The following is a 14,705-nucleotide window of genomic DNA, read 5'->3' on the forward strand; positions in this document are numbered from 1 at the left end:
ACACAAACATGAAGCAGGACGGAAGGTGAAAACACAGAAACACAGCTACGAAATGGCGAAACACACCCAACCACATTGAGCCGCTCCATCTCGAGCCTACCTCGGCACTCGACTCCGGACCTCTGGACTCACCCCTTGTTTGTCCAGGTGCGGCGCACGCCCCCCCCCGCCCTGGGGGTTGGTACAGTCCGGCGGCAGGACCTTCACCCCGGGGGGCAGGTAGGCGGGGCTGCCGTGCTTGGAGGAGGCGGAGGGCTGGCGGTGGAGGAGGCTGTGGTTGCAGGGGTAGGAGAAGGAGCGCGACGGGGGCTGGGTGGGGATGCGTGGCCGCCAGCCTGCCTTCAGCTGGGCGTGGCTGGGCGTGGCCGGGGGGTGGTAGGGTGGAGGTGGAGGCGGGAGGGGAGGGTGGAAGGCAGCCATCGCCTCCAGGTCGGTGAACATGCTCTCCACCGCCGGGCTGCTGTTGACCCGGCAGCGACCCGACTGGCGCAGGGCCAGGATGGGGCTCTCGTCTCCGAAGCGCTCCTCGGGGAAGAACTTGTGAGGGTTCTACAGGGCGGAGTACAGAATGAGTCAGGAACGATGAGGGGGAGGGGGGGAGAGAGAAAGTTTGAGGTCAAAATCTGCCAAAGATACTTAATAAACCAGACGTTAAACCATAATTTATGGCTGTCTGGAAAACCACAGCACTTTGGATCCAAAGCCACATATAAGCCATTTACTTGTTGAAGTTCACCTCGGCCCTTTTGACAGGAGGGTAAATAACATTAACAGGGCGGGGAGAAAACGAATTGCCGCCTGTGCTGCGGCCAAATTCCTTGAACATTCTGTCATGACGCGGGGCAGCGGTGACATTCACCCCGGCTCTCGGATGAAAGAAAACAACCCGAATCACATTAACTGCTACTCAATGGCGCTCCGCACTTCCCTCATCTATGCTAACCATCACATCGTCGACGGTGGGACACTGTGTAGGTTGAGGTCCTGTATCGCAGCTAGGCTTTCAATATTTTCTACTACGCAATCAATTTCGGGGATTTCTAAAAAGAGCAAGAAAGCGTGCGATTGAAACGGTCTCATCGATGGTAACATGCATGACCACCGCCCACACGCCGCTAATGCTAACTGAACGACCTGGTGCGCGCTGACACTGGTGGCTAGCGACGATCACATGGGCAGAGGGGCGTGTCAGATGGTGTCGTATTGGCCGTGTGTCTCCAGAGGAGGGTGGAGGGTGAGGGGGTGCAGGAGGGGAAAGCCCGTACCTGCAGCAGCTCAGCGGCGGCGTCGGGCAGGCCAAACTCCCGCAGCACGCGGATCTGCAGCTCGTAGCTCACGGTGGCGCCCTCGCCGCAGTTGAGGGCGTACGCCCGCTGCACCTGGTCTGTGTGGCGCAGGTCCTGCAGCCTCCGGATCATCTCCTTCACCACCGCCAGCCTGGGCACTGTTGGGTGGGTGAGTGTGTGTGTGTGTGTGTGTGTGGGGTGTGTGCGTGTGTGTGTGGGTACAGAGAGACACAATTGAGACACATTTTTTTTATACATTACTTCATCATTACACATTACGAAACAAACGAAAAAAGTATTAAAACCTTCAATCATTTTCTTGGGTACTAAAGCCGCTTGATTGGATCATTGTGCCCAGCTGATGTGCGGTGAACTGCAACCATTGTAGACATGTGATCGTAAACGTTCGGACCTCTGCGAGGCTTTGTATGTTTGTGGAGGACTGCCTGCCGTTGTGCACAGTCTTCAAAGTGGCCCCCGAGGGCATCCATAAAGTCAAGGGGAAGCACATATGAAAGCGGCGCGCGCCTTCATTTTGGCCCTGGCCATAGAGAAGAGAGGGAAGAAGGGAGGCGGTAAAGAGACAGAGAGAGAGAATGGAGAGTGAGAGGATGGAGAGAGATGGAGATAGAGAGGATGGAGAGAGAGAATGAAGAGAGAGAGAATGGAGAGAGAGAATGGAGATAGAGAATGGAGATAGAGAATGGAGAGAGAATGGAGATAGAGAATGGAGAGAGAAAGGAGAGAGAAAGGAGAGAGAATGGAGATAGAGAATGGAGAGAGAGAATGGAGAGAGAAAGGAGAGAGAATGGAGATAGAGAATGGAGAGAGAAAGGAGAGAGAGAATGGAGATAGAGAATGGAGAGAGAAAGGAGAGAGAGAATGGAGATAGAGAATGGAGAGAGAGAGAAAGGAGAGAGAGAAAGGAGAGAGAGAGGATGGAGAGAGGATGGAGAGATAGAGGATGGAGAGAGAGAGAGAGAGAGAGGGAGAATGGAGAGAGAGAGAGGATGGAGAGAGAGAGAGATAGAGGATGGAGAGAGAGAGTGAGGGAGGATGGAGAGAGAGAGAGCAAACTGTGGGACAGCGAGAAAACAAGAAAGCCCGTGTGGGAGAAGTGCAGTTGGGCAGAGAGGCTGTTCCCACCGGCCGACGCCTCGCTGCCCGTCCATCCTGCTGACCCTCCTCCTCGTCCGGCAGGGGAAACACGCTAACGAACGCTAGAGGTGTGCGTTCTTCTCCAGAATGTATTGCTGTGGTTCCACGGCACCGATCGAAGGCTGACGCACAACTTCGGGGGCCCGTCAAAAGTGTGCAGTCGAGGTTAACGACGGACGCCAGCGCACACGCTCCTGTTCGTGGGCGAACCGAGCCGATCGACAACGAGCGACCCGCCACGGAAGTTCACTCGTCGCTCGGAAAAGGGTGAAGATGGAGGAGTGGACGTCGTTTTCTCTGGCGAGAAAAACGGGCAATGCTTGCGCAACCCGGTTTAGTCACGCAGGGAACACGTTGCCAAACTCCAACATATATTTGGGCTTGTTTTGCCGTGGGAGGCTGTGCACAGACGTCACCTTATTGTTGCCCGGTAACAAAAAAGGCTTTTTATCTGTGGAAGAGCCACGTGACTCCTACTGAATGTGCAAGGCTGAACAGAAGGACTTTTGTGAAGGCGAGGTTCAAATAGACTTTTACTGAGCTTTTGGAAAGAAACCCACTTTAAAAGGAGTTCGGCTACCTCTTGCTGTGTGAAAAGAAAAAATAAACAAATTGAAAACCGAATGTCACAGAGAGGTTAGCTTGAGTTGTATGGTTGTATGGTTTTATGGAACTATTGCCCAACTGTGTCAGTTTGTGAAACAATATAGTCTTCCTCTTCTCCTGTCCCTTACCTCATCTACATGTGACAGAAATGAGGTAAAAGTCTAATACAGGCTAAACTACCAGTTGGAAAGCCCCAACTCCAGTCCCAATATCCCCCAAAGGTCAAAGATTCCCCAAGATTCAGTAATTATCGGTGAAGATGCCAATCTCTGGGCCCAACCCACCTGGGATCTCATTGGCCACCACGGAGGGCGGGGCCGACTGGCTGCCAGCCATTTGTTGGTGGTTGATCATGTGACAGCACTGGGGCACGGCGTTGTTGACCATGTAGAGGGTGTCGGGGACGTTGGACATGCGCACCATGCGCAGGCGCACCAGGTCGGTCTGCTCCACCATAATCTCATCCAGCACCGACTGGTGGAACACGGAGAGACACATTAGAGGGGGTTTTCTGTGTGTGTGTGTGGCTGTGTGTGTGTGGGAGAGTGTGTGTAACACACTCCCCTTTTCCCCAACTTGCACCGACACACTTTGCATTTTAACAAGAAACCGTTGGCATCTATTCATCAAAATAACTTCCCAGCAAACCCCTAGTGGGTATTAGACCCCCAAAGGTGACCGTGGCGCGAGCGTCTCTGCACAGCTACCTTGGCCTCCTCCACGTAGGGCGAGAAGAGGCGGGGGCGCACGTAGATGCCGGCGCTCTTCTGCCGGAGCCAGGCGTTGCCCTTGCCCCCCTCGGCCGTGGGGAGCATGTCGGAGGGAGGGGTGCTGATCAGACCCCTCTTCATCTGGGGGGCGGGGATGGACGGAACAACATGAGGGGAGGGAGCCGGAGGAAGGAGGGGGAAGGGAAGGGAGGAGAGGGGACAACAGCAGAGGAGAATGGAAGAACGACATTTATGAAGCAAGACAGGACTTTTTTTGGGGGGGGGGGGGGGGGGGGGGGGGGGTGACAAAAGTTGGTGGCAACAGGGGAAATAACAGTGCAAATGTGACAGTGGAGAGGGTCACATGCCTCCCTCTGAAGTGCACGCAGGTGCTCACCGTGTCTGAGAGGACCTCGCTGCTGGGGGGCAGGATGTGCTCGATGCGGACGTGAGGCAGCAGTGGAGACAGGATGTCCTTCAGCTCTTCCAGGTCCAAGTCCCTCCTCTTCACACCCCTCTTGTTGACGCTGTGAGCCGTGCCGCTCAGAAGGTTGGGCTCTGAGGGGGGGGGGGGGAGGGACGCAAACAGGAGAACAATCATCCCGGGCATTCAGGAGTCGTCGCCAGAGGACCACACCTCACATTGTGTTTGAGTCCGGTGCCTTCCGAACCTCCGGAGGATGGGAATGAAAAGAAGGAAGGGAGAGGATGATAGAAGAGAGAGAATGATAGGAGGAAGAGAATGATAGGACAGAGAGAATGATAGAAGAGAGAGAATGATAGGAGAGAATGAAAGAAAGGGAGAGAATGATAGGAGAGGGGGCACAGATGCAGGTGGGAGAGATAAAGTTAAAGGAAAGAAAAGTTGAGGGGAGGTAGGAAACGGTGCAGGAGTAAAAAGAGTTCTAAGAAAAGGCTAACAGCAGAGGGGGGAAAAGGCCATGCAGCTGAAGAGAGGAAAAAATCATGTCAAGGAGCAAAAAAAACTACAAATAAAAACAGAAAAAAAACAACAAACGGGGGAGGAAAATAAAACGAAGGTGGAAATGGACTGTCTGAATGGAGAAAAAGAAAAGACAAAAAAACAAAACATTCCCGTTTCCACCTCCAGACCAAGCGGGCAAGGAACATGGTTAGAGTGAGCTCTGTCCAAGCCTGCTCCCGGCCAAGTCACAGCCTCATTATCAATCCACTTAAACCGGACAAAGGCATAAATCATTGGCCTTGCTGACTCGGGGAAGGAGGTTTTGTTGATACTTTGTCTCGGAGAGGTGGGCTGGGAAGAAAAAAGAGAGGAAGGACAGATGGACGGGGAGGGTGTAGTAGACGGAGAAGAAAGAGAGAGAGGGAAAAGGAGTGAGAGAGCACAACGGAGAATGCTTGCAAGAGAGAGAGAGGTGCTCACCTCGGTCTGCCATCCTCTTAATGAGCTGGTGCTCGCCCCACTTGACCACGTACTTCAGGATGTCCTGCTCGCTGGCCTGCCAACGAGACAACACAACCAGGCCGGTCATTTCACAGCAAGGGGGTTACTGACAAGAGCTTACCCTTTGCCACAAGGTCCGCTTCCCTGGCCTCATTAGAACCAATCATTAGGAACCATGGAAAAGCCAAGGCATATTCAACACAGCCAACTTGTAGGAGGAGGAAGAACGTGGTACATCATCGATGGATGAAGTAAACACTTCGCCACACGCCCAGTCAAGGGTCACCTGCACGCTTATTAACTTTCAGACCTTCGTGTGGTCAGCTTGGGCTGACCCTGAGAGGAGGAAACACATGAACGAGGCCATTCCCATAACCTCTACTTCCAACTTCTATGAGACTGCAAACACCTATGCGAAGCCTACCATCCAAGAATACACCAAGAAGCACCACAAAGGCAAATTTGCTGCACGGTATCATAAACAAACCCACTGATGATAGTAAACTACTCCTGAACAGGGTTGGCCAGCTTGGAGTGTGTTTACCACAGTTGGCCCGTCAAATGTTCAGTTTGTTCCGATGAGCCAGAACCCCCTGTGGTGGGCACTAATCTGCTCATCGTAGACCATTTGGCTGGTGATGAGGGGCTGCAGTACTGGTGCTGGGGGACCGTGGGGGCTGCAATACTGGGGCTGTGAGGGCTGCAGTACTGGGGCTGTGAGGCTGGGGGGGCTGCAGTACTGGGGCTGTGAGGCTGGGGGGGCTGCAGTACTGGGGCTGTGAAGCTGGGGGGGCTGCAGTACTGGGGATGTGAGGCTGGGGGGGCTGCAGTACTGGGGATGTGAGGCTGGGGGGGCTGCAGTACTGGGGCTGTGACGCTGGGGGGGCTGCAGTACTGGCGATGTGAGGCTGGGGGGGCTGCAGTACTGGGGATGTGAGGCTGGGGGGGCTGCAGTACTGGGGATGTGAGGCTGGGGGGGCTGCAGTACTGGGGCTGTGAGGCCGGGGGGGCTGCAGTACTGGGGATGTGAGGCCGGGGGGGCTGCAGTACTGGGGATGTGAGGCTGGGGGGGCTGCAGTACTGGGGATGTGAGGCTGGGGGGGGCTGCAGTACTGGGGATGTGAGGCTGGGGGGGCTGCAGTACTGGGGCTGTGAGGCTGGGGGGGCTGCAGTACTGGGGATGTGAGGCTGGGGGGGCTGCAGTACTGGGGCTGTGAGGCTGGGGGGGCTGCAGTACTGGGGATGTGAGGCTGGGGGGGCTGCAGTACTGGGGATGTGAGGCTGGGGGGGCTGCAGAACTGGGGATGTGAGGCTGGGGGGGCTGCAGTACTGGCGATGTGAGGCTGGGGGGGCTGCAGTACTGGGGATGTGAGGCTGGGGGGGCTGCAGTACTGGGGCTGTGAGGCTGGGGGGGCTGCAGTACTGGGGCTGTGAGGCTGGGGGGGCTGCAGTACTGGGGATGTGAGGCTGGGGGGCTGCAATGTTGGGGCTGGACCCTCTCCCCAGCCAGGAGCACCCTCCCTGAGTCTGCCTCGTCTGGGCCCCAACGTGCCTGTCCCCATTTCGCAGTTTCACTACCCTTGTCCTCGCATGGTCCTTATCTCATAAAGTCCCTAATAAAAGTGTCCCTCTCTCCCTCCATCATCACATTATCTGTCCCTCCCTCCAATTGGAATTTTCCCCGATCGGCTTCCTGTTACACACCAGCCTCGTTTTGGAAGCACATCAATCCAGCATGAAAATTGATTGGTTCCAGAAAAATCCCCCCCCTCCACCCCCCACCCCCCTCCCAAACAGATTGTCTGGAGAAGGCATATTAGTGTCCTCGAAATGTAGAAGAGGCCTATCTGATAACGCTGACTTATTAAGCCTGAAACGCCAATGAGTCACCGTGTTACGCTCAAAACTGGCAAGGAGACGGGGGCTAAATCATGTCATGAAGCCGTGCATCTAAAATTAAGACTCCATTACCTTATCCCATTCACCGGCTGGAGGGACTCGCAAAACCAGCTCATGTGAAAAGGAACAGGACAGAGATTGTCTGCGTGTGCGCGTGTGTGCGTGTTTAGCGGCATCTAACCTGCAGGTAGTCGGACTGTATGGCGGCCAGGAGGGGCTCCTTGCTGAGCTCATACAGCACGTCTGACACCATGACCTGGCTGAAGTCCTCGCACAGGAAGTGCATGGCCTGCCGGTGGACCCACTTGGAGCCGTAGGGCTGCGAGCTCCACTTCAAGATGGCCACCACCGTGTCCAGAGAGATGCTTTCCACCACGATGTCCTCACAGCCTGAAGGATAGAAATGGAGGGTGAGAATGTGAATGCACGCACGCACGTGGGAGATGCGGTATAATTGCAGGTGTACGGTGTAAATTCATATCACCGTGACTACTTTCTAAATATTGATAAGAATGCATGCATATCAGCATTAAGCAGCACGGTGGAAAACTAAAATCTTTACAGTCAATTGCACATTGCTAAAAGGCAGTGTTCAATATTCTAGTGAATAAAGACCTGTCGGAGTTACTGTCATTCACTGCTATACCGTTTCGTATCTCATTCAACACCTGATGTTAATATCCAATACCGCCAGTCACTGAAACAAACTTCACATGAAGCACTTCACTAAACCGTAAATACGAAGTTCCCTCAAACAGGCCAGGGAAAAATACTTAAGTCACATCAAGGTTGTGCGTCTCATTCGACTGCTGACAAAAGAACCTTCACGATGGAATCTGGTTTTGTGAAAATCCCAAATTTCCCAGAGGCCCGACACCCCCTTGCCATCTGTGTCTCTCGCTGCGTGTTGGTCGTGTCGACCATGCGAATGTGCTCGTCACGAGCGGGGCCGCCTCGGCAGGCTGTTGGAATGAGCTGCATGTGGTTCACTAGACATGCACGTTTCTGTGAGTTCCAGCCCTCCTGTGGAGGGGGCTAGGCGCTTCTGAAATGTCAGTTCGCTGGCCCTGGGGGTCTGGGGGGGATGAGAGCAGAAGTCACGCAAGGTCACTGCTGCTTCTGATGTGGTGTCTCTTCGCCGGCTGACTGGTTTAGGTGGTGTCTCTTTGCTGACTAGTTTAGGTGGTGTCTCTTTGCTGACTGGTTTAGGTGGCGTCTCTTTTGCCGGCTGACTGGTTTACGTGGTCTCTTCGTTGGCTGAATGGTTTAGGTGGTCTCTTTGTTGGCTGACTGGTTTAGGTGGTCTCTTCGTTGGCTGACTGGTTTAGGTAGTGTCTCTTCGTTGGCTGACTGGTTTAGGTGGTCTCTTCGTTGGCTGACTGGTTTAGGTGGTGACCTCGCCTGCTGACTGGTTTAGTTGGTGTCTCTTTGCTGGCTGACTGGTTTAGGTGGCGTCTCTTCGTTGGCTTTTGAAGTTGGAACGTGGCGTTGAGTTCCACAGCACCAGGAGTAATAATAACAGATGTGTTTTGTTCTTTTAATCCCATCTACATCCTAATCCTATGGAAAATAGAAACTCATGAAACAGAAAGGCCCAGACTGCTGCAATGTGAATGTTCTGGTCCTTTTTCAAGGTGTGTTCATGTCATTGGGAATCTTCTGCCTTATGGCTTTGTGCTACACTCTCCAGCCACCTCCTCCTTTATAAAACTAGCTCAGGGATTGCTGCTCAGAAGAAAATCAGGTTGTCCTCCCCTGTGGCCATTGCCACATCATCTTTATCAATACTTACCTTTACTCTGTGCTGTGAATCGCTGCAAGGACCATTTAGGACCATGAGTTTGGCGAAAATACAAATAAATTACATTCAGTTTCTAGTTGTCACTTTCTGCCTTGGGGAGAAGGGATAGGGTGCGCAGGGCAGTGAAGCCATAAGCCGTTTTGCCGTTGAACTAAATGAAAACGTCACTTCGATGATGGGCTTTGTGAAGCGCCCTGCGGAAAAGCTGGCTTATGCCTCGTTCCTGGGCGGGCTATGAGGATGGGGACGGCATGGTTTGGCTGTCTGATACACCAACCCCCTCTGATGATTCTCCTTTCCAGAGGTGTTGATTTGGAGTGGAAGTGTGGTGATGGGTCTCCACGACGGTCGACCAGATTAAGTTCTGACGACCCTTCGTAAAGATGTGCGAAGAGGATTTTTCTGCTTTGGAGAAGAAAAAAGGGGGAAAAAAACGCTTGCTGATGCGGCAATCAGGGAACATTGTGTGTGCTAGTAGTTTTGTTTTCTCAATTTGCAATGATCCCATGGCCCCGCCAATAATTCAATTTCCGGGAAACTGCGGGCTGGATGTGTAAAATCTGGCCCCTGCAGTGCGAGTGATTGGAATTTAAGAGGTGGCAGGATTTACTCTGGTATCAGCCAGAGGAACTGTGACAACCGGACTGGTTTCAAGAAGGAGAGGAATGGGAGAGATATTGGCTGGAAAGTGAGGCTGATAGAAATGCATGGGAGCTATCTCGTTCTCCTCCGACACACACACTGGCTTGCCCACCTCACAGACGTGTAGATTCAAAAATAATCCCATTAGATTCACTCCCTCATACGCATGCCAGGTTGCATTAACAGATCTAAACCTCAATCCTTGCGTCCGCCATTGGCATTAAGGGCTTACCGCTGCTATTTGTCGAGGAAAAACTAGGATGTCGACATGGTTCTCAAAATAATCTTCGACAACATTCAAAACAAGGTTTCAATAGTTCTTATTTAAACATTTACAGGTTACTTACAACCTTCAGTTTCATATAATAATTAACGATGAACTGAAGCTATGTAGATGGGTTTCTCCCATCAACCTCCAGGGCCTGGTTCTGGCGGTAAACTGCTGGTTGAGTCAGTCCCTGTTCTCATTAGTGTGATGCATTACAGGGGGTCAAGTGGGTGTATAATCATCTGTGGATCCTTCTCAACAGGAGGCTCTTTGCCATAATTTACTCAATTGCGGTGTTGTATCGCCCACAGTTAGAAATCTGTGGAGCTTAAAAGAAAACATTGAAACACTGTCTGTTGTTAAATATATTTAAAAAATAAAAACAAAAGTCCTTGTTCAGAAAAAACGGCACATGCTCCATCTCATCCCCCTTCTTGCTCAAGGTGAGGTTCTCAGAGAAAGGAGGCCAGCCACAAGGTCGTGCCATGTAACATGCAGGACGTGCACTCCGGTCTCATTTTACACTCTGATAAACCTGGTGTTGTACACTCAAAGCCAAGGCCAACAACATGGGGGTTGTGGAAATGTGGAGGTCACCAGTGGTGAAGCCCCAATCATGGACACCTCCCTCAGCCCCAGAACATGTGCAGCCCCGGCTAATTAACTACCCTGCACCCTGGAGCCCGGTGATGGACAGGCTAGGAGAAAGGAAAGGAGACAGAGGGAAGGGGTGGGGGAAGGTAACAAGAGATACAGATATGGTTCAGATTTCTGAGTTGAAAGTGAAACAATGAATTGTAGATGTCAGAGGACAGGGTCCCGTGTTCCGGTAAAAACAAAATCAACAGGAAACCAGAGTTGAACCCACACATGCGTGCAGAGCAGAAAACAGCAAAAGGATGTTGGGGGCGTGATGATCAATGCTGGTTTACAAGACCGCAACATTACAGCCCATCTATTCTAGTGCTGATTTACAGGACAATATCTGCCAGCCTTTAACGACTGTATTGGTTACAGTTGTTTAAGAAGGACAAACTGCATTTCCCTGAATTGTTACGTTTGTTTGTGATAGTGACAATTCTTTTTGAATCTCTTTAGTTTTTTTTTTTTAAACAAACACTGTCTTTCGACTTGTATGACGTTTCCAAAACTGGGGTAACAATGCAGTTTGCAAGCCTGTGGCTTTTAATAAAAGCATGTCATGTTAAAATTCAACATGCCAATTTAGCTTAAACAGATACTAGTTAACCTGTCTTCTCACTATTATACATGTGTATTACAACCAATTCTACCCTATTTAATTTGGTCAAACGTGCTGAAACAAACAAACAAAAAATATAATCTGTGTCGAATACGGCCGCCAAGTTTGAAAACAAACCCCCAAAAACACATACAACCTTTCAATTCAAGAGTGAAAAAATATGTAAAAAGAAAGACATGAAATTGGAAACCTCAGACGAAGCATGATTAATTCTTCCATTATCTCCCCATTCCTGAGTCTCTCCATCCGTTATGAAAAGTAATGCATTTTTAAGGTCTCCGAGGTAGGGAGCCGGTGTTGTGTCTCCGAGACAAGGCGACAGCTTGGGGGCCCGCCGACACACCGTCTCATTTGCACTACTGAACCAGCCGGCGTGCACACTGAAGGGTGCCACTTAACGTTATCCTCAGCGGCGCAAGGCAGGCTAGAGACTCGGGAGAGAACACCCTTTTATTTATTCACTCTCATCACCCTTTCCCATCCCACTCTCTTCTGTTGGTGCATGATGCAATTCTATTCCTTTTCTATTCCTACTCGTTTCTCCCCTGCCGTAACTGAACTCGCGGTGACAGATACCAAAAAAGTGCTCCATTGTTCCACCTCTATACAACATTTGGACAACAGTACACAGCTATGGAAGGTTGGACTCATGGCTGAGTAAGCGTTTTGTAAGCTGGCATTTAGTTCTACAACCTTCCATACTTTTCAAATTCATATTTTGCCTTTCTGACTGTAAGAAACGGAGTAAACTATGATTATATACTATTGGTGCCAACAGTAATTAAAAGCTCTTTGGGAGTTCTAGACAGAAATAAGCCTGTCGTTGCAAAGTGTCAAATAAATCATGTAGGTGATATTTGACAGTGAGTAGTTGCCTTCAGTCGTTGGCATGTCGCCTGATGAAGACGTATGACAGTACCAGCATCTCTCACATGTTCAACTTGACCTCCTATTTTTCAACAACTTCTCCTCAACCCTGCCCAAACGTCACAAGGGTTCGGTGGAGGTATCTGTCATGGGCAGCGCCGTGTAATGAACAAGTGTAATAATGATTCCCCTCGTGGGCTGACTAAAATTCACCTCACCGCCCCACTACCCCTAGTTTGTATCTGCTCCACTGTGGCACCGCAGACACATTCATTATCCCTTCCCATCTTCCTGTTCGACGTGCTAGACGCCATGCGGGTGTTAAACTGTCGTCAGCGGGTCCGTTTCACAGGGGTCACAACTTCAATTTCACAGCAGAGGATTTTAGCGCGTAGTTGCTAAAAGAATTCCTTGGTGTGTTGGCTAGTAGCATGTATTCAGTATGAACGCATGCAACTATGGCTGGACCTATCCTGAGCATTTAATTGTATGAATTGGATAGAGATAGAATGATTTTTTTTTTTGAAATAATGTGACCAAATAGACTGATTACAGGGCTTAATTTGTAGGCAGGTTAAAAGGTTTTCCTATTCTTTATTGAAAGAGTAATTTTCCTTTTACATTATTTGCCATCTTGGACAGTAACACCATAAGTTATTTATCCTAAAGACAATGTTACATTACTACTGACAGAATGGTGGTCAGTAAATGTTCACCGGGAAAGTCTCTCACCTTTACCTCGGTCTACCGTAACCACTGTTTTATAATGAGCTTGCCCCAAAACAATTCTGGAAAGATTGCAGTGGGCTGAGAGCGTAGTGGCCAAGAAAAAATCTGCTTTGTAATATGGAACACTGGAAGAATGATAAACTTGCGCCAATGTTGTTCGAGACAGGATGGGACTGATCCTTATCTGACCTGACAGGATGGTAGTGTTCTAGAGTTCCGCTGGGTCTTTAACTGAGGAAGAACTCTCAGATTTGTTCCGCTACAAACTGATTGCACAATATCTGCTAAAGGAGTTGCCTTAAAGTACTATTGTAAACTTTCTACCTCCCCCTTGATAATATATATAAAAATATACACACACACATATATACACATATGTGTATGTGAACAATTAGTGACCACCATTCTGTCAGTTGTAATGTAACATGTCTTTAGGATGAATAACATTAATATATATATATATATATATATATATATATATATATATATATATATATATATATATATATATATATAGCGGGGGGTTAAACTAGTTTTAAAAGAGTTCAATATTGTAAACCTAAATACACTTACCCCAACATTAAATAATGTGAGATTAAGATACACCAGAGACCATGAATATTAATGGCAGCTTTCCTGTCTAACTTTAGCCACAATTGTAAGTGAAGCCCATTATTTTGCTTGGTGGTAGGTACTTTGACGATTATCATGAGATCAAACAACCTTTTATGTGCAATCACAGTGCATTAAACAGTTACCCACCAGTGAATTGAAAAGCATTTCACACAAACTGAGACAAACCCTCAGAAAAAGAGTTAGGAGGAGAACACTAGACTTGGAGAATAAAATGCATTTGGACAAAAACTTGATAAACTGTATGGAAATGAAATGGTAGCATGTGCAGTGAGACTATGACAGGCTGAATACTTTTAGAACCAGTCCCCCCATACTGTTCAAAGGATATTCGCAGTCACTGAAAAGTTGACAGAGGAAGTGTCTACGTCAAAAATAAACATTAGACACCGGGTAAATGAGACCCCACCACCACAGGGATGCCACGCCCTAAATGAAACACCATGCAGAGAACGTTTTGAGAGACATGCCTAAACGACAGTTTAAAAGACATTAGCCTAAGTGTGAGAGTGGCTCTTAAGCTTATTTCAGTTTTCCTCTGCTTTCTAAACGCCACTGTCAGATGCTACCTCGGTGAGAAACAGGTATTGATTTAGTCATGTAACACGAGACTTGCTGAGTGAAACACAGACGATGGTAAATGGTAAATACATATTACAGCATTAGCAAGTTTCCCAGAGAGACTCCTCTGGGTGAGTGGTTTGGGAGAAAGCAGCTGGCTATGGCAGGCTGCTAAACCTGAATAACCCTGGGGGAGGGGCCCTGTCCCAGACATGTGGAGCGCACGCTTTAGAACCTGAACAGACTCGTCCAGAAGAAAGTCTGGAAGGGAGAGTTACCTCAAACGTCAGGTAGATACGCTCCAAATGCAAGCGCGTGTCCTCAAGGGCTCAGTTCATCCAGATGGATTTAGGACGACTAATCTAAAACACTGACGCACCTGAAACACCAAGTCTTTTAGACGGTGGAAACACTACATCCAACAGATGAGATGGAAAAATTGATTTGCAAGGAAATGGTGCGAGCGAGCAATGTACCCTTGCTGATTGCCGAGTTGAAGCCCCCTTGGAGGTTAGGCTTCTTCCATCTCACTCCCTAATATCAAATCATCTCACATTTGCATACAGAAAGGATGTCATTACATATTTATCTTGTGGTTAGAAGCCGCATCACTGCATCGGGGATTTAATTCCGTGAGTCAATCACCTTCCCTAAACTCACACATGTCCAAATCCTTGCCAATTAGTATTTATTGAAGAATAATTTGTGCCAACAAGAATTTCTATTTGTAATTAAAATTGCTTCATCTTGCTGTCACCAGTAGAGAACCTTCAAAAGAAACCAAGGTACTGGCGGTAAACACCAGCCAGCCTTACATGGGTTCCACTAGATCAATATCCATTATCACTGCTGACAGGG

At 49.4% G+C, this 14,705-nt stretch overlaps 1 protein-coding gene across 4 annotated transcripts in view; it reads right to left on the bottom strand.

Moving 5' to 3' along the window:
- btbd7 (BTB (POZ) domain containing 7) overlaps positions 1–14,705 on the bottom strand; it is a 39,352-nt gene that overhangs the window by 4,263 nt on the left and 20,384 nt on the right. For 3 of the 4 annotated variants that reach the window (XM_047021820.1, XM_047021821.1, XM_047021822.1), the window contains exons 4-10: positions 7,267–7,475; positions 5,166–5,241; positions 4,158–4,318; positions 3,758–3,901; positions 3,335–3,524; positions 1,266–1,444; positions 133–549 (exon numbers count right to left, since the gene is read on the bottom strand). In XM_047021820.1, coding sequence (XP_046877776.1) covers positions 133–549; positions 1,266–1,444; positions 3,335–3,524; positions 3,758–3,901; positions 4,158–4,318; positions 5,166–5,241; positions 7,267–7,475 — 1,376 coding nt within the window. Of the gene's footprint in view, positions 1–100; positions 550–1,265; positions 1,445–3,334; positions 3,525–3,757; positions 3,902–4,157; positions 4,319–5,165; positions 5,242–7,266; positions 7,476–14,705 lie in introns of all 4 variants that reach the window. The other variant, XM_047021823.1, reaches the window with a different exon arrangement.

Source organism: Hypomesus transpacificus, chromosome 6 (genome assembly GCF_021917145.1).
Source record: "Hypomesus transpacificus isolate Combined female chromosome 6, fHypTra1, whole genome shotgun sequence".
Classification (NCBI taxonomy): domain Eukaryota; kingdom Metazoa; phylum Chordata; class Actinopteri; order Osmeriformes; family Osmeridae; genus Hypomesus; species Hypomesus transpacificus.